The sequence below is a fragment of the Alligator mississippiensis genome, chromosome 2 (assembly GCF_030867095.1).
Source record: "Alligator mississippiensis isolate rAllMis1 chromosome 2, rAllMis1, whole genome shotgun sequence".
In the NCBI taxonomy this organism is placed as follows: Eukaryota; Metazoa; Chordata; order Crocodylia; family Alligatoridae; genus Alligator; species Alligator mississippiensis.
This window is the reverse complement of record NC_081825.1, coordinates 50,238,330-50,258,564: the sequence shown is the minus strand read 5'-3', so window position 1 is coordinate 50,258,564 and position 20,235 is coordinate 50,238,330. Positions and strand designations below refer to the sequence as shown.

Sequence of the window (20,235 nt, the reverse complement as noted above, 5' to 3'; positions counted from 1 at the left end):
GCTTTCTTTGCACGATAGAGTTCTCTGCTGCAGGAGAGAACTCTGGTGCAATGGGGGATTTCCCGCCAAATTACAGCTTCTTTGCAGGGTGCATTTCTTTTGCATACTAGTGATGCACGTTGCAAAGGAGTTCCTGCCATTTGTATTTGGATTCGCGCCACATAACTGGCCAGTTGCAAATGTAGGCACACGTGGCGGCTAGCTATTGGCTTGCTAGCCATATAAAAGGCTTGGGTAGTTTCCGCCCAAGTCAGAGAGGGAGTGGGAGAGAGAGAGAGAGAAAACTGGAAAGAGAGATAGAACTCGCCAGGAGGAGGAGACTTCGTACTGTGTGAAGATCTCCAAGTGCTGCGGACCCTCGCGGACCCAACGCACCTCTCTCAAGCTTAATAACCGAACCCGCGGAGCTTTCACTTCTAGCCTTTCCCCGTCGCCGATCGCAATCCAAGATGTATCCCTTTCCTGTAAACCCAATTTTCGAACCCACGGAGCCTAAACAACTCCGGGGGACCAGGGAACCGAACTGAACCCGCGGAGCCTAAACAACTTCATGGGAGCAACTGAATTTGTCGTAGTCCTCTAGCGAGGACTTAAGCGGAGCTGTGCCTGGAAACCGGTCCAGCCTACACCACTACCATCTCTGGGTGTAAGTAAACAATCTTTTCAATCAACCACTACGTGTTTGTGACTAATTCTAGCTCGCCACTGGTTTTCTCTGACCCCGCGTGCCCGGGCTGCTGGCCACAGCCCGCGTGCGCAAAAGACGGGCCGCGGATCGCCCCCCCCCCGACTCGCACTTGGTGGCGGGATCGGGGCCCGGCCCGCACATGGCGACGAGGATGGGATCAGGAGAGAACACGCTAGAGCTAGAGTTGGTTCAGAATTGCCTTTGGCGCGATAACCAACACCAAGTGAAAAGTTTTGAGGAACTGGAGGTGCATATCGCTTAACACCAGGCGGGCGGAACGGGTGAAAGATTTGTGAGCGGACGTCTGTCGCTAAAGGGAGAAGAGGGAATCTCTGAAGACAGAGCCCCGAGAGAAAGGGAAGTGTACTTGCTCCCCGCGGCGTTCAGGTGTATAATGAGAGATGAGCGGGTCCTGTTTAGGCCCCTCGATACTGTGTCCCTCGACGGACCCAACCCGGCGGGCGAAACGAACCCGACTTTCACCCGGGAGTGTGCCCGATGCCTACGATGTGCTCGGGAGAGTGAAGAATCGGAGCCAATCGGCCGGTTCTCCCCGTGTATGGTAATGGCTAGATTACGGGGTTGCGAGCTTCCATCCGAGCTCTGTGAAGATTTGGAGACAGAGGAACGCGCCGCGGATGAAAGAGTGGCCTTGCGGTACGACAAGGGGGGAGAATGTGGTACAACTTTTCATACTGTGATGGATTTAATGCAAAAAAACCTAAGTTTGAAAACCCAGCTGCAGATGGCGATCCAATCGGTCAAAGAAGCGGCTGAGAAAAAGGAGCCTGAAACGCCGGTCCAAGATGGCGCCGAGCAAAAGGGAGACCGCATGGAAGAACCGGAAAAGAAGGGTGGAGCTTCTGAAGAACCCGCGAGAGTTCGGTCAGCGACTCTGCCCACTGACGCAGCGTCATCGCCAGCAACTCCGCCTAGCGACGCAGCGACGCCTCTTCTGACCACGCCTTCCTGCCGACGAAGGAGAGAGTCAAGCGGAGGAGTGCATCCGCCCCTCCTGCCTGAAGCAACAACAGCAGCAGTAACCCCCGCGGCAGCAGTTCAGCCTATAACAACATCAACTCCCAAAGTAGCAGCTTATTCTACAACAACAACTAACCGAGTTGCTACTACTTATTATGCTCGCACCAGAACTGAGTTGCAGGATTTATGTAGAGCATCAAGAATTCAACCTGAAGAGACTCTAGCTGTATGGTTAGGACGTTTAGTCATAGAACTTGGATCCGACCTACTGAACCAAGAAGAAGCAAGCTTCTTAGTGAGACAAGCTTCGTGGAGTAGAGGACATGTCACCAACATCGACATGATAACATGTAATAGTAACTGGCCTATTCCACTGCCAGCGCTTGTTGCAGGACTGATTAGTCAAAAGGCCCACGTGTGGCATGCAGGACGGCCAGAATGTACCGGCGCAGATCACCTTATGCTGGCAATGATTGGTGTCTCGTATTGTGCTTGGAACCCGAGAGCATGTGCGCTGGGACTGACATCGCTCCAGCGAATAAGACCATGGCCTCACCGTCACTTGCGAGATCCTGGAACCGTTCCACTAACTTCTCACAGTCTAGACAGTTGCCTCGAGATTTATGGGCAAAAGAATATCGTCGTCCTTCGGATTCTGCTCAGTTCAATGGTAAATAAACCCGTGAGTAATCTTCTTTGTCAGTTGCCACTACTGCGTATCCTGATGGAGCCAAGATTGTCTCTTGATCGGGACTGTCAACACCTGACCAGACCTCAAGACACCAGACGACGTGGATCCGACCTCCCACCACTGCCACCGAGAACCCTAGAGGAGCGATACATGTTTGGATTTCTCCTACAGCGTTTCGGCCTTAACAAGCGGCAGCTTCGGATTTTAGGAGACGCAGGCCAATGGCAATTAGCTTATGAGTTAGGTTTCCGTTATTTAGAAGAACCAGATGATGAATCTTCGACGATTTCGTCTAACTGAGCCATGAAAATTGTTTAACTTTGTTGAATAAGATTATTAATCTGTTTTTGAGAGTTTTCTGTTTACAGATCCGGAATTCAGAGCGCGTGATAAAGAGGAGCCCTAAGAGGGATGACATCACAGAGAGAAGTGAGGGCTTGATGTATGACTTCGCCATGATGCCCACTGAAGCCCTGATTGTGCAATTTTGTTATGAATCAGATTATATGTTTGGGTTGATTATTATTTCTTGATTGTTATGTAACTTAATCCGAGGGCAGCGAATTTTATGTTTGTTTATTTGTTTGCTTATCTACTCGCTTGACGACTCACGACAAAATTCTAGATTGCTAAAAGAGTATGGCATAATTTAGCTATGCTCTCAGCAAGGGGGGATGTCACAACCCAAAGTTGTGGTTTTTTGTTTGTGTATGCTTCGGCACTGCTAAATTATTTTCCCGCTGACTGTAGCTTTCTTTGCACTATAGAGTTCTCTGCTGCAGGAGAGAACTCTGGTGCAACGGGGGATTTCCCGCCAAATTACAGCTTCTTTGCAGGGTGCATTTCTTTTGCATACTAGTGATGCACGTTGCAAAGGAGTTCCTGCCATTTGTATTTGGATTCGCGCCACATAATTGGCCAGTTGCAAATGTAGGCACACGTGGCGGCTAGCTATTGGCTTGCTAGCCATATAAAAGGCTTGGGTAGTTTCCGCCCAAGTCAGAGAGGGAGTGGGAGAGAGAGAGAGAGAAAACTGGAAAGAGAGATAGAACTCGCCAGGAGGAGGAGACTTCGTACTGTGTGAAGATCTCCAAGTGCTGCGGACCCTCGTGGACCCAACGCACCTCTCTCAAGCTTAATAACCGAACCCGCGGAGCTTTCACTTCTAGCCTCTCCCCGTCGCCGATCGCAATCCAAGACGTATCCCTTTCCTGTAAACCCAATTTTCGAACTCACGGAGCCTAAACAACTCCGGGGGACCAGGGAACTGAACCGAACCCGCGGAGCCTAAACAACTCTGTGGGAGCAACCGAATTTGTTGTAGTCCTCTAGCGAGGACTTAAGCGGAGCTGCGCCTGGAAACCTGTCCAGCCTACACCACTATCATCTTTGGGTGTAAGTAAACAATCTTTTCAATCAACCACTACGCGTTTGTGACTAATTCTAGCTTGCCACCGGTTTTCGCCGACCCCGCGTGCCCGGGCTGCTGGCCACAGCCCGCATGCGCAAAAGACAGGCCGCGGATCGCCCCCCTCCCCCCCCCCCCGACTCGCACTTGGCGGCGGGATTGGGGCCCGGCCCGCACAAAAACGATGCTGATGCTGTGTGTTTCAAAATGTTCTAAGATAAGGAAAAACCTTCACCCCTTGTTTTGTGTGTGTGCAGATGTTAACGTTTTCCTTTCCGCCGAACTAGAAGCTGATAACTGTTCCCAAAACGTAGTGTTTTTTTTAAATAAGTAAACTGCTTATGTGAAACAAACAAATGATCAACATCTTTCTGTTTCTCTCAAGGTTGCTTTGTCTGAACCCTGCATCTTTTCTTGCTGTCTAAAGTATAAATATGCTTGTAAACTTGTAGAAGTCAGAGTTCCTTTGAGAACTCTCCCTGTGATCACTTGTATAGCTTTAAATAAACCTAGATGGCTCTGCCAATTCTAATACAACCACAATGCGAGGTTTGATTTCTTTCACAATTTGGTGCTGTGACTCGGATAGACATGCCTGGAGTGATCGGTTGAGATACAGACCAGCTCCTCCCTGATGCCCCGGCTAGCCAGACTAAGGTAAGAGACCTTTTGAAATCTCTGTTGGGGCTTTTCAGTGAGAGACTGCCTGTGTGTCTTCCTGTTCGCTGCTTGAGGCTTACCCTATCCGACCCTTTTGCTGCCAGAATTGTCAGACCCACTACGTAAGTAGGAATTGTGAATTAATGTTAAAGAAAAGAGTAAGAAACTGTGTTGCTGTTGTCAGTGAATGTGTTTCCCTGTGTGAATTGAATTAAGTTCTGCAAAGAACTATGAGGTCTTCCTGAAGCTAGGAGTGGACCCATGTGAATTGAGTTAAGTTCTGCAAAGAACTATGAGGTCTTTCTAAGGCTGGGAGTGGAAACCTTGTGCAGCTGCCCCAAGGACACCAGACTGTGTGCTCTTCAAAAGCAAGGGTGCAAGGTGGAAACTCTTAGACTGAAGGAGATCAGGGTTGTGTGACAAATTTTCCCTACCCCCACTCTCATGAATGAGCCGTGTGTAACAATGAGCAACTGCATTGTGTGCCGGTGCTGTGGATATAAGCCACAGCATTTCTGTGCCGCTAGCAAATCTCACGACCTGACTGGACACCCTCAATAAGCCTCTCCTATGTGAAAGACCTGTGTGAATTGAGGTTAAGGATATGGGGAGCAGAGGGTCTAAAGACGTACCGGCTCTGCCAGAAGGGACTCCAGCATTGTACATGTACACACACTATGGCCATAAGAGTTGTAAGTTTCTAGGCAAATGGAATTGATATACCAGAGATGATGCTAGCTTGCAGTTTCCCCTGGAGGGAACATTTGATTTAAGTAAAATCCTTCATCTCCGCAGAGCCCTTGAGTCGAGGCAGTAAAACACCACAGACTCAGTGGGATACATTTTTGATTGGTATGCAGAAGCTTCCAAAAGACGTCAAGAATCTCAAGTTCGCAGCCTTAAGGACTCCCAAGAAAAACTAAAATCTCAAATAAAAGAATTAAAACAGAAAAGTGCACCAAAAGGGGATCCTCCATCAACAACATTATCAGCACCAACACAGTTTTATCCACAATTGACTGAGAATACATCTGCAGAAGACATAATTGATTTTTTTAGTGTGCCACCCCCATACTAACCCCAGGAGATCTCCTAAACCCTGCTAAGCAATTCCCCAATATCAGGGAAGAACCCCAGAAGTTTAGAGAGGAATTGGAAACTGTAATCAATTGTTATGAGCCAACATGGGCAGATTTAAACCAATTAATGAGAAGTGTTCTGCCCTCCGAAGTCCATAACCGCCTCATCACACAGGCTAATTGGCCTCTTCAAGACCCCAGAATGGGAGGTCGCTTAGTAGGTGCCCGAGAAAGCCTTCTTGAGGCCGTGCTTAAAATCTGCCACAGGAAAACTGACTGGGCCAAAATAAATAACTGCAAGCAAAACAAAGGAGAATCCCCAGCAGACTACATGGATCGCTTAAAACTTATAATTAAAAGACATTCTAGCATTGAAGATGCAGCTGAAACTGCCCCAGAAGCAGTTGCCACCACTTTTGTCCAAGGACTTCTTTCTAAAGTCCAGGAACAGCTGCGTATAATTGCTGTAGGTTGGCAAACTAAGATGCTTACAGAATTAGTCACCATTGCTAATCACTGTGCAGAGTGCCAAGAAAAGAAAAAGGAATCCACAGAAACTAAGCTAATGTCTTTACCAATACAAACTTTTAGCAGAGGTAGAAGCCGAGGTTTCTATCGAGGACAATTCACAGGCAGGGGACGTGGTCGTGGGATGGGACGAGGAAAGTTTCAGTCCCAAAATAATGACAGTTGTTATTATTGTGGCCAACCAGGACACTGGGAGGCTCAATGTCCTCACCAGTCTAGCCAGCCGGGGATGACATTTAACCAGCCACCACCTCCTCTCACTCAATTTTCTGTCCTGAACCAAGAAGCCTCCTGTTAGAACAGCCTGAGGAATGATAACATCATCACAGCCCCGCTTCTCTCACTTAATCAAGAGGATCCCTTTGTTTCCTGTTTAATAAGTGGTACTCCTACAAAATGTTTAGTAGATACCAGCGCAAGTCGCTCTACTCTCCGTGCTGAAGAATTTTCTACAGACCCCCCCCCGGTCTGCTGTTGTAAACTCTGTAGGAATTTCTAATCAGATAGTTCCTCATTCTGTTTCCCAACCCTTACATGTTTCTCTCAGTCCTGTTTCTGATCAACATGCTTTTCTCCTCAGTCCTTGTTCTCCTGTTAATTTGTTAGGCAGAGATTTGCTTTGTAAACTCGGCTGTACTATTTATTGTTCTCCTAATGGTGTTTATTTGGATTTTCCCTGTGTTAATGAAATGGCTGTACTTGCTACCCTAGCTAGCTCACCTCCTGAGCCTGAGTCCCCTAATCTTTCTGTGTTCCAAGAGGAAATCATAAAGGCTGTCCCTCCGTTTCTCTGGTCCCAACATGCTAATGAAGTAGGGCAAATTCATACTGCCCAGCTTGTAAAAATTAGATTAAACCCAGCTAAGCCATTACCTAAAGTTGCTCAATACTCTTTATGCCCAGAAGCTGAAGAAGGGATATGTCCTGTTATAACAGCTCTTTTGAAGCAAGGTATCATTGTCCTGACTAAAAGCCCTTGTAATACACCTATTTTTCCTGTAAAGAAACCTGGAAAGAATACCTATCATTTTGTACAAGACCTCCGTGCAGTAAATTCTGCAGTTTTACCTATTTTTCTTGTTGTACCAAATCCAGCTACTATCTTGTCCTGTATTCTTCCTAATGCCTATTATTTTACTGTTGTTGACTTGTGTTCTGCATTTTTCTCTATCCCTATACACCCTGATAGCCAGTTTCTCTTTGCATTTACCTATCAGAGACTTCAGTATACCTGAACTTGATTGCCCCAAGGCTATACTGAATCCCCTTCTCTTTTTCCTCAAATTCTGAAGAATGATTTAGATGACATAATATTTAAAGAAAATTCTGTGCTTGTGCAGTACGTTGATGATCTGCTCTTAGCATCTACCTCCCTTAAAGCCTGTAAAGCTGATTCTTTAACTCTTCTCACCTCTCTTGCCCTAAAAGGCCATAAGGCATCTAAAGAAAAGCTACAACTTTGTCTCCCTCGTGTCCACAATTTGGGTCATGATATTTCCGCTGGAGAACGACTGCTTTCTTCTTCCAGGATAGAAGTTATTCTTAAAATCCCTAGACCAACTACTGTGTCCCAAATGCATACTTTCCTAGGCACGGCTGGCTACTGCTGCCAGTGAATACTTGGCTATGACTCTATAGTCAAGCCCCTGCAAAACCTGACTCTTGTTAATACCCCTGAGCCTTTGCCCTGGACTTCAGAAGCCGAAGCTGCTTTTGCCTCTATTAAACAAGCTCTGTTGCAAGCTCCTGCCCTAGGCCTTCCTGATTATACTAAACCATTTATTCTTTTTTGTCATGAAAAAGATGGATTTGCACTTGCTGTGCACATGGAGACAAGCACCGTCTCATTGTTTATTATAGCTCTGCTCTTGACTCAGTTGCAGCCAGACTTCCTCCATGTCTTCATGCTGTAGCTGCAGCTGCTATTACTGTTGAACTGTCCTGTACCCTTGTATTAAGTTCTCCCCTTACTGTTGCTGTCCCACATGCTGTAGCAGCCCTTTTACTAAAAACTAAAACTTAACATCTTTCAAATGCTAGATTAACTAAGTATGAAATTTTGCTTCTTTCTGCTGGAAATATTACTTTAACTAGATGCCCTGTTTTAAACCCTGCCTCCCTGTTGCCTACTCCTTTAGATGGTGAACCCCACGATTGTATTGCCATTACTGCCCACCTAACAATGCCCCACACTGATCTAAAGGACATCCCCTTGCAAAACCCAAATCTAGTATTTTATGTTGATGGGTCATGTCAAAGAAACTCAAAAGGTTCTCTTGTTGCAGGATATGTAGTATGTTCCCAATATGATGTTATAGAAAGCCATCACTTGCCCAATGTGTATTCAGCTCAAGTTGCTGAGCTTGTGGCCCTTACCAGGGCTTGCACCCTAGCCTCTGGTACCTCTGTTAATATTTACACTCATTCTCACTATGCCTTTGGTATGGTACACAATTATGGTCAACTCTGAAAGCAAAGAGGCTTCCTCACATCAGGAGGTGCCAAAATTAACAATGGTCCATATGTAAATGCCTTGTTAAATGCTTTACAGTTACCTTCTGCTGTTGCTATTATTAAATGCTAAGCTCACCAGAAACCTTATAATAATGTTACATGTAAAAATGCTCTGGCAGACTCCACTGCCAAAGCTGTGGCTATTTCCACTCCTCAGGCTACACCTGTGTTTTTGTCTATCTCAACTAACCAGTCTCCATTGGCAAGTCTTCATGACGTTGCCCTCCTCCAAGATCAGGCTCCAGAACCAGAAAACCACTAAACTAAAACATTTCATAGTACACACAATTCCCCCCTTGGGGAAAGCATGAGAACAAACCACATGTGACTGATGTGACTCCTGTTGTTTAATGTACTACTAGAAAGTGCTCAGATACTCCAATGATGAGGGCAGTATAAGAACTCAGACAAAGTAAAATAGAATTTGCCATTACCCTGAGGTGTTAAGGAGGAACCACCTCTAGACATTTTTCTTAATAAGAGTTTGCTTTCGTGAGTTTCAGATGCTTGGTCACATGTTACTCAGTATTTTGCAAAATTTAGGCTAGACGGGCCTGCTTCCCTGAGATTAGGAAAAGATTTAAGAGATTAAAAAAATATTTTTAAGTTATTCAAAGCAGAATTTAAGGGCCTGATCCAAAGCCCAATTAAGTCAATGGGAATCTTTCTACTGATGTCCAGAGGCTAAGCACAGAACTTGCAACTCCCAGACAGGCTATCCTGGCTTTTATGTATCTGTCTACTCTGGCTTTACCTATGGGTTAAAGACCCTTAGCATAATTTACACTTTCTCGAGGCCTAACTAACAGTGAAATCTTTGGGCTGACCTAGCACCACAATACTGTCCATAATCTCTGCAGTGCAGTGAACACTCTCTTGCCATTTCTAGCCTCATTACTTAAACACCCTATGTATTAGCTATTGCAAGGGGAACCCTGGAGAGCAGCCTTGTCACTATGTTTTCCAGTGCCTTTCCAACAGGAAACCGGGATCTTTACAGTCCCTTTATGCCACTCCAGTCCCTTTTACCTGGCATAGAGACTGGAGCAGGGATGAAAATCTCACCAGGATGGATCTCTTATTTCCCTTTGCATGTCTAAACAGCAGAATTTTAGCTGAACACCAGAAATGCTACCTACATGCAGGTATTTGTATAGCCTTCTGCAACCAAGATGTAAAATGGGGTCCAAACCAGCTAGACAGCCAGCCAGAAAAGTGCCACTTAAGCGCTCAAAAGAAAATAGAGTTCCATCCCTTCCGTATATTAGATTAGGCCATTAGAGCACAAAATCACTCATCTCAACTGCCAACCAGTTTACAGTGCATACATAATTTTATAAGCAGGATCTATAACCTGAATGTCAATTAATGGTATGTTGCCCTTTACTTTTTATTTTGCTTGCTTTGCTGAGATAAAAAAAATCCACAATCAACCCTAACTTCATTATCCAATGCTGTATGCATCTTTCACTTTAGTTAGAGTATGAGGGTAAAACAAAGCATATAACCACCTGAGCTTTTCTGGTCTCCACATTATTTGTTTCTTTTTGAGCAGTATAAAAGTGACACACAAATTTCACTCCTAAACATCTGTTATCAACTCAGCAGTAGCCCCCAGATGGTTTGGACTAAAACCCAGTGTCAGCACTTAACATTTCTCACAGACTACCAGGGAACCTCCTCATCACACTTCTAATTGAAAAGGAGAGGGTTTGGTGTGATCTTTGGACCACTTACCATGGCTTTGTGCACGACCAGTGGTCCACTTCCTCTGAACTAAGTAAGGCATGTCAGCTTGAATATTTTTAATTAAACCCATAGATTTAATAGTTTGCACATGGGATAAATCAGCAGTTCTTTAATTACCCTTTTTTTCTTGACCATCTTCACTATTTGATTCCTTTGGAATGAAGATCTCTTTAATAGCAATCAAATCATTTTTCACAATTTCCAATTGCTCTCCATTAAGTGAAGTTAAAAATGACTGAATCTGAAAAAGAAATGATGATGATCAGTCATAACATAATTAGGCCTTTTCTTCATTGTATGGCTGATTTGACTGTGAGCTGTCTGATGCTATGCTGAGAAAGAGACATAAACTCCCATTATGAACTCATGCCTTTTATCTTGTTGGCTACAAAGGACCAACTCACAGGATCATAATAAATTCTAGTTTATTGAATGGGATGTGAAGTTACCAATAAAATCATAAATGCAAACTTTTGAGTTATGGGTGGTACTGGTCACCTTAGCACATACACACACACACATGCACTCACTCATTCAAACCCATGTAATATAGTGTATAGTAGCTGCTGTAGTGATTGTGAGAGTGCTGGTATCAGTATATCTACCTATCCAAGGCCCTGGAGTTTGCTGTTGATGGTCAGCTTACTTTAAGGTGTTGTCTTCTCCAGAAGGGGGTTGCCTACTTGTCCTTCTTTCTCAGTAGGTCACATGCTGGATGAGAGGGTGCCACTGAGGGTCACGCTTCACTGCCTTTTATCCCTTTCTGGCAGACTTGTGTGATCTCCCAGCATCATCTTGGCTACCCAATCCAGAAGTCACTGTCCTATATGGGTCTTGGAATAGCACCTGACAGCTGTTAGTCACAGGGGTCTCTGCCTGCTGGTACGTGAAGTTTTGGGAGTCCACCCTTGACTTATTGACTTAATGGCTGTATTATCTGTATTAATGGCTGTATTATCATGTTACAGAAATAGTCCATAGGGTGAGTGCTCAGTTCCAGGAATCAGTTCTTTATCCTGATTAGCTTAAAATGGAGTTCCTTTGGCTAGGATATTGTCTACTGATGATCATCATTCACTCACATTCACTCAACAGATTTTATCACTTTACAACTACAATTTCAATGCAGTTTTAACTTCATTCTACAGGGAGTACATTCCTTAAGAGTTTAAAAGTATAAAATATAAAATACAAAATGCCATGGTAAAGACGAGACAGATGAAATCTGAAAATGCACTGTGAAAAATATATAAAAAAGCAATGTGAGGTAGTGAGGATCAAATGCTACTGGAACAGTAAGTGAGTTAAGTTAGCACAGGATATATTTACAGTCTTTGCAGTGGATTTTTTTAGTTCTTTTGTTCTCTTTAGTAACACTGAGCTTAATTGATATGTAGATGTAGTTTCTAGTTTCCTTCTACAGAAAGCCACTTCAGCTTTCTGGCTTGCTCTGAGCCTTGCCACACCTATGCAATGAGTGTGCTAGGTCTCTGCCAATACTGAGAAGGAAAAGAAATGCACAAAATGTTGCAGGCAAGAAGGGGCTTCTGTTATATCAATGTCCAGAAGGGAAACGTACAAAAGGGGCTTTTTGCTACAATCTAACCTACTGCATTACTTTGTCAACGGGCCACCATAATGCCTTTCCAATATTACAAGATCTTCAGGTCTCTTCCTACTCCCAGAACACACACTTTGGATTTTAAAAACCTGTAATTTAAAGGTGAAACCTTTATAATTATTATGGGAAGGTTGTGGTGAAGGTTATGAGTAGGAAGAGAATACAGGAAGGCTCACTGTCCACCTGGACACTTGTGTCAGGGAACATCAGAGTACAAGTCCTGTTCCCTGCCTCCACTGGTCTCACCCACAACACTGACAGACAGTCCAGCTGTTCTGAATAACCTGGTGCTCCTGGCAGATCATCATTCCCTAGAGAGTCTGGTTGAAGCCCATGAAAGGTTTTGAAAATTACAACTACAAACCTTGGGACTGGCTGTTAAAAGTCTGCGCTCCTCACACACAGCTCTGTCCTGCCAAATTCCCACGAAGCTCTCTGACAAACAGCTTGTTTCCTACTTCATCTAGGAATCTCTTTTTAGTGTCCACATTGTTTCTGACCCAAATCCCTTAGGATTCTAACTCTGAAACTCCAGTAGCTGAAACTCCAGTACTAAACACACTTTTCCTCAAGAGATTAACCCATTTCATTATAAAGGAGAGCAGACTTTAGATTAACATGGTTTTAACAGACTCAAAGTAACAGTGCTGGGTGTGATTAAAATTCAGATGCTTTAATTACTTTAAAAAAAATGTTTGTACTTCATTGCTTTAAAATAGCCTCTAGTTTTGCCTTTATAATTTTGACTTAGAAGTCACTGCAAACGTAAAAGCTAGAGGGACAGTACGGGCCAGATTCTGTTCCACCTACTGGACAACTAAATGGACTTAGCTACCTAAGTGTGATTCTGTTGCACTCAGGTATTGAAAATTCATTAATGCATCTACTTTTGCAATACCTTGTCATCTTATCCTTAGGATGGAGTCACAAAAAAAATCGGCAAGGAAGAAGACCTAGCCACCTTTTGCATTAACTGTTTGCCAAGGATTCCAACTGAGTAGAACAGAATCTGGCTCTAAGCAACAAGCTTTTATTAACCTGGACCTATACTTACTTGTGGCAGAAAAATAGGAGGCTGGTGTTAGACCATTTTAGAAAGTGAGGGCCTTTATGCTAAATATGTTCTATGCCAGGGCTGTCCAACTGCATGTGGCCTGCAAAGTGTTCATTTGTGGCCTTCACACTCCTGCCCAGCTGCCACTGCCCCCCATCACTCTGGCTGTAGCAACATCTGGGGTCTCCTTTCCCTTCTCTGGCTTCTTTTTCCTGCCTGGTTCCAAGAGGAGGGTGGTGTGATGTGGCACAACACAGCCTGTGGTGCAGCAGGGCAGCCTGCAGCTAGGCCAGACTGTGGGTGAGACCAGGGTGACTGGGTTTGTGGGGTGGTGTGGGAGGTTGCATACACATGCAATGCAGTATGGGATTGCCTACTGGGTGAACAGCCAGGAGTGCCAGTAGTTTGTGCTGGTGCGGCCTGCACAGCATGTGATCCCCACTGGTGTGGCTTGCAGAACATGTAACCAGTCACTTAGAAGTTGGCCACCCGTGTTCTGTGCCCTAAACTTTTTCAGAGGGGAAGGAAGAATGGACTTTAAAAAACAGAAATACACAAAGGAAGATACTTTGAGAACTATTTAGAAAACTGAGTACTGAGAGAGCAATAAGCCTCCCCTGAACCAATCTGGCATAGAGTTAATAAACTAATACTTGAAATAAAAGCTAGATGTCATAACAACATTATGAATTTAAGCAGGTCTCTAAGAGTGAGGCTACAGTACCGGCGTCATCAACAGTTACAAGCAGTTACTGCATAACTGTATATGGAGATCTAAAGTAACTTGAACTGGCAGTGACAATGTTCAGATTATATTCTGCCTAGATCTCTGAATTTGTAAGTACATGGCTCTTGACTTGACTTGCTACAGAGATTGCAAACACCCAGTATTTATATCTTGGGTACAGGCTAATAAAACAATGCAATAAATCAGGGATATAAATTGAATAAATAATCGGGAATCAATTTTATTTCACTGTCCTCTGGGAGCAGTTGTTCTGGAGTTCCTGGACATAAATATCAATCTCTTCCAAAAAGAAAATAATTGAGTTTCCTGGCAAAACTTAAGGGGATATTTATATCTGGTCACACATCAAAAAGCAAGGAGTACACAATGTTTTAACAACTTTAGAACTGTAAATACAAAGTTTCCTTGATTTTTTTCAGCTATTGGGTTAAATCCTAGTTCTATTGAGATGGACTGCCCGAGACCAGGGACTGCCCATTGGGACTAATCCAACCTCTCCTAAAGTCAATGGAAACCCTTAATGACTTAAAAGAGAATTGTTTTGGGAGATTAATGCTTGAGAACAATTTTTCACTAACCACTGCAAATTTATAGCCTTTATACTGTACCTTGGCTTCACTTTCATTAGACAGAATTTCCAGAGCTTCAAGATGGGACAAACCCTGGAATTCATCAAAAAGCAACCCGTAATGTGCTGTCCTTTCGACTGTGACTTGCTGGGCCAATCTCTGTTTCTCTTTCTCTTTAGCTTCTCGCAACAACTGTAAAAATATATATCATTCCGGTTAGTGTATTGGTGACACTGTGGAGTTGACAGTTTTTATCACTCTCAGCCTCATCTTTTCTAGGTAGTAGTAATAAAATTTTGGACTATGACTAAAATTTCAGCACTGCAGATATGTTAATCTGAAATGCCCATAACTTTTTTGATAAACCTCTCCAATAAAATATTTAAGTAGTGCTCTATGTTTAGTTTTCCTTCTGGTGTTATTAACTATCCTTAAAAAAGGCAAATAATGTTGTTTATATCCTCAAAGGCAATATCTGCTGCAGGTAATACCTCATAAATTTGGCCACCATTTAAAATGGAAGAAAAATAAAAAGGTCTTTATTCCAGAGAGTGCCTAACTCTCTTATAGCACCTATAACAGAGCTAAACTCTGCAGAATGTTGCTGCTGAGGCCCCTACCCATAAGGGGTATTTGCATGTATAGTGAAAGCTGCCTTAAGTAACCTCTGGACATGCAAAAATCATTAGCTTAATGAGCATAGGTCTTATAAAAGAGGTGGTTCAGACTTGTGCTCCATACTTTTGAGGATGTTTTAGAGTGATCTTTTAATACTTATATATGATATTTTTATGGGGATTTTATATTCTGCAGTGCTGTGGCCTCAGTATTTGAAAATGTGATTCTTATAATTTGGAGACAGTCACCCACATTTTAAATTTTGAGGTACATCACATTTTGAATCTACACTACTTGAGAGAATCCTCTTCATTACAAGAGTTGTAGTATTCTTACATCATGAACTGCCTGGGAATGTTGTATGTGAAATACATTACATAAAGCTTAAGCTCTGGTCCTGCAATCGCATGCACATGCCAGTTACATCAATGGCAGTACTGAGGCTGTAGCATTTTATATCTCTATTTCTACTTTATTGGTAATGGCTATGTGTGCATCGCTGTCATAGTATATACATAAAGGGTACGATTAGAGAATGTTCTTAACATGAATTACTTTGCTTTTAATCTACAATCCATTTCTGTTTACAGTGGTAGATTTTGAAAATGAAATGTTAAGAGAAAAATATCTCACTGCAACATTATATTCTACAAGCAGAAAAAAGTTTAATGCCTACTGCTGTTAGATCTCATTTAATTTTACTAAAAGCAGTTTTAATGCTAAGTCCATCTGTGTTTATTTACAGCCTCTCTGCATCCCCTCCATGCTTTATAATGATGTAATAATATTGGAGTCATCAAAAGTCACAAGTAGTTACTGCATATCTGTATGTGATCTAAATTAACTTGAACCAGCAATGACAATGTTTAGATTAACTTGTAAGCACATGACTTATGGCTTGACTTCTATGTAAGATTAGTGCGTGCAGCTGAGGATACTGAGAAAAATCAGTTATACTGATAATTTAAAAGAATATAAATAATATATTTTCACTGTTTTAATTTTTCCCAATAAAATTTACGCTTGATTCCATTATTACTCATTGTGACTGATGTCATATGCAGTAAAATCCCTGTTATCTGGGATTTGAGTAACCAGAACAATATTAACTGGAATTTCTGGCTGGCCAGCTGGACACAGGCAGGGTTGGGAGCTCGCACACAGTGGCTGCCACTGCCACCCACCATCCTGTGCTGCAGCTGCTCCGTGTGCGGCTGCTCCCACCCCTCCCTGCTCTTTTTGCAGCCACTGCACTGCAAATTATGGGGGAGTGGCTACAACCCAAACCCCTGTCACATTTGAGGACAGGCTGGGGATACAGGCTGACCTGGACAGGCTTGCAAGGTGGGCAGATCAAAACCTGATGATGTTTAACACGGAGAAATGTAAAGTGCTCCATCTGGGGAGAAATAATCTGCAACACACTTACAGGCTTGGTGGTGCTACGCTTGCCAGCACCACAACTAAAAGAGACCTGCGGGTCATGATAGACCACAGAATGAACATGAGTCACCAATGTGATGTTGTAGCTTGCACAGTGAACAAAATACTGCCATGTATCTATCGATGCACTCAAGCAAGACTAAGGATGTCATCCTCCCACTCTACTTGGCCTTGGTGAGACCGCAGCTGGAGTACTGCATCCAGTTCTGGGCACTGCACTTCAGGAAGGATGTGCAGAAGCTTGAGAGTCCAAAGGAGGGCCACGTGCATGATTAGAGGTCTGGAGAGCAGGTCATATGAGGAGAGGCTCAAAGACATAGGGCTGTTCAGCATGGAGAAAGAAGACTTAGAGGGGACTTGGTGGCAGCCTATAAATATATAAGGGGCGTACTTCAGGGCTTGGGGGAGCATCTATTCACCAAGGCATCCCAGAGGAAGACAAGAACCAACGGACACAAATTGCTTGAAGATCACTTTAGACTGGACATAAGGAGAAACTTCTTTACGATCTGAGTGCCTAGGGTCTGGAACAGACTTCCCCCAGAGGTGGTACAATCACCTACCCTGGAGTTCTTTAAAAAAACACCTTGCTGGGGTCATCTGACCCCAGCAGTCTCTTCTGCTCAAGTGCAGGGGGGGCTGGACTTGATGATCTTGTGAGGCTCCTTCCAGACCCTAACATCTATAAATCTATGAATTGTTAAGTAAAGTATTACAGCTAAGTAGGTGAGGTGAGTAGAGACTTATAACTGTTTAGAAACCCTGAAGGGTTTGATTACATCTCAAAATACAGTAATTTATCATCATACACAGTATCTTACAAAGATCAGTTATACACATCCTTGATTATGTGTAAGTGCTGATTTTACTTGATGTAATTATTTATAGTCCTACTGAGAAAAAAGTGGGTATGACACAAAGCATAAATGTTATGTGTAAAAACTGAGCCATAATCCATTCCAATAAATGAACCCTATGTCTGATTAACTGGAAAGTCTTGCTCAGTAGTCTCCAACTGAAGTAAGAGCTGGGTTTTATACAAACCAACCTGAGATAGGGAAACTGTTCTTTCCATTAATATTTTCGTTTTCTTAAATCCAGGATCACTTTCAGCCAGGACATTCATGGTTTTCTTCCCAATAAATTCCAAAGCATCTAGGCCACCAGATAAGACACTTTTGCCCTGCATATAAAACAATGCAACATGGTTATCTTCTTCACATTATTTGTTAATGTGAAATTGTAGAAAATGGTGCTTTTGCTGACACAGTCTGAATGTTCAACTCCCTACAGCTTCTCCACCCTGGCTAATAATAGGATCTATGACACTATTAATCACCTTGATTTGCTTTGAATATATTTTCCAGAAGAAAAAGTTCTATATAAAAGGTTTTCAATTTAATGAAACAAAAACAGACTTACATTATATGAAATTTAATAGCTTGTTGCCCATAAGAAATATGCCTAAGAACAGTTTTTAAGTATTAGTATTGTTAATAAAAAGTTAGGAAAAAAGCCACCTTCATTTTGTACATGTGGATGGCTCTGATTCTTTTTGATGGCACGCAGCAGAATAGAGCAAATGCTATGAATAGAAAGGCTGAAGTAAAGGTCTGTTATGAACATGTGCCTCTCATGCAACTGATTTTTTTATCTAATACCTGCAAGTGAACTGTGACAATGTATCATACTTACTCAATTAAAAGACAATACCTTCCCTCCATTTAACATAGGGAAAAAGGTTCTTCATCCCAGAGCTGAGTATGAGGCGGCAGGGGGCAGGCAGCTGCTTCGGCTCCAGCTCTGGCCTCAGCTGTGGGTCTGGGCCACAGCCACAACTGTTGCCTGCCCCCCGCTGCCTCTGTACTGCCCTCCACTCCTTCCCTGCAGCCTCAGGCATCCACTGCACCCCGTCTTCCCCTGGGCTGCTTCTCCCCACCACCACCATCATACTCCTCCTTACTTTTGCTTTAGTGCCAGCAGGCTCCATCCTTGCAGCCTGAAGCATGGCACCAGCCCAGCCCTGTAGTAGCAGTGGCAGCTCCATGTTGCTACTACGGGGCAGAGCAGGAGCTGTGCTTAGTGCCCCAAGTTGCCATTGGGATGGAGCCTGCTGGTGCCATAGCAAATGTAAGGGGCGAGGACCTAAGGCTGCAGGAGGCTGAAGCAGCACAAAGAGAGAAAGGGGGTGATGGAGGAAGGAGGGCAAGGGCCTGAGGCTGGGGAAGGCAGACACAAGGGGGGTAAATGATGGGGGACAGGTGACAGGGGACAAATAGGAACAGAAGGCTTCACCAGCTAATAGCTTTGTCGTCAGTTCAGACTCCATGTTGACATATTTTGAAGTGCTACGCTTAGTGTGGGAAACTTCCCCAAGGTCTCAGAGGCTGAGACTGTCCTGGCTGTCAACAGCAAAACACTGAAGGAAACTTTCCTTGGTTAGATGCAAAAGTTACTACATTACCAGGGGGGATCCTAAAATGTCCATCCTCCTCCTCTCGTAAAATTGATTAGCGTAATATAAGAGCTTTCTTGGACTTTCAACACTCATATAGGCACACCTTCCTTATTCTTTTTCATGCAGACTGGCTTCCTCGGTGCTCAGACAATCTTCTCCAGCATAAGCAAATGCTAAGAAGCTACAACTCTAGTGGCCCCAGTACAACCCTTTAGGAATGGTCACTGGAAGTCTTCCCATGATCCCAGAAACTTTAACTTTGAGAGGCAGGTGAGGCAGGAAAATATATTCACAATGTGCTAAGAACAGTTGGATACATATTGAAAAGGAACCCCATTCCCCTCAACAAATCTGTACAAAGGAAAGTCAACCTACTATGCACCCCAGCTGCTGCTTGCAAGCTTCTGCAGTTTCTTACTAGAACACAGTGCAAAAAACCCAGAAAAAAAAATGAATGCAGCGGCAGTATTTTGTACGAGTTGGAGGAGAATAAAATGGCATGTGAATGGATGTTGGAAATGTAATGGAAGAAACAATAGGATTTGGCCAGAACTTGGATGCTGAGAACAAGTGAAAGAAATATATTGCATTGCAATACATAGATTGTGAGCCTGGGTGACAGGGAAATATATGAGGAAGATGGTAGAAAGGAAAGAAAGCTTTTGCCACACTAAGTTTCAGATGACATTACAATAGCTAGATCGTGTTGTCAGAGGGCTGATCTGAGATGTAAGACTAGGCAGAGAAGAAGTGAGGTAGGGAGGAATCAGAGATGGAACATTTCAAGTTAAAAAGCTTGAAGCAAGCAAATCTCGCATTGTCTTGTTTTACCTGTCAGCAAAAATACCAAAATCCCTCCTAGCAAAATTAATCATGAATGAGTTGATTTTAATAAAAGTCACATGAAGTCACCATATCTGCACAAAGCTGATTTCCCAGGAGTTTGCATAACTATCTGCAGTTTAGAACCCAGACATCCTTCCAGATGAGTCTAGCCCTAAGTGTTTATCGTCAGTTGGTAATTTGCTTTGCTGTACTTTAAACTTTTATTTTAGCTAGTTATTTTTTGCCTAAACATATTATTTTAAAGATGTTCCAAAACAGTTTTTTCAATCAGTCACAGAATTCCTCTCCTTTTCAAATATGACTTACTAGTACTTACAAGGAAGGGCACATAGAAACACTTGAGAAGACACATATGAAGGCATATTTTAACTACTTACTGTGTTCTGAACAACATTAGTGATTGTTGACAACATCCCACGTGATCCAGATGAAGGAGATGACAAAACATCAGTAGAATTCTGATCTGTGGCATCTTCTGCTTCTAAAAAATACAAGCCATAATGCATTTTGAAAAGCACAGGTCATAAATCCCCAGAAACTGAATGACTGAATTCTGTAATCAAAATCTTTGAATTTCCAA

General features: G+C 43.2%; 1 protein-coding gene across 7 annotated transcripts in view; it reads right to left on the bottom strand.

Annotated features, from left to right (window-relative positions):
- Window positions 1-20,235, bottom strand: part of FAM114A1 (family with sequence similarity 114 member A1) — an 87,791-nt gene that overhangs the window by 18,351 nt on the left and 49,205 nt on the right. For all 7 annotated transcript variants that reach the window (XM_019480583.2, XM_014594950.3, XM_059721637.1 and 4 more), the window contains 4 exons: window positions 20,033-20,136; window positions 17,400-17,534; window positions 14,330-14,482; window positions 10,416-10,539 (listed from right to left, as the gene is read on the bottom strand). In XM_019480583.2, coding sequence (XP_019336128.1) covers window positions 10,416-10,539; window positions 14,330-14,482; window positions 17,400-17,534; window positions 20,033-20,136 — 516 coding nt within the window. The remainder of the gene's footprint in view (window positions 1-10,415; window positions 10,540-14,329; window positions 14,483-17,399; window positions 17,535-20,032; window positions 20,137-20,235) is intronic.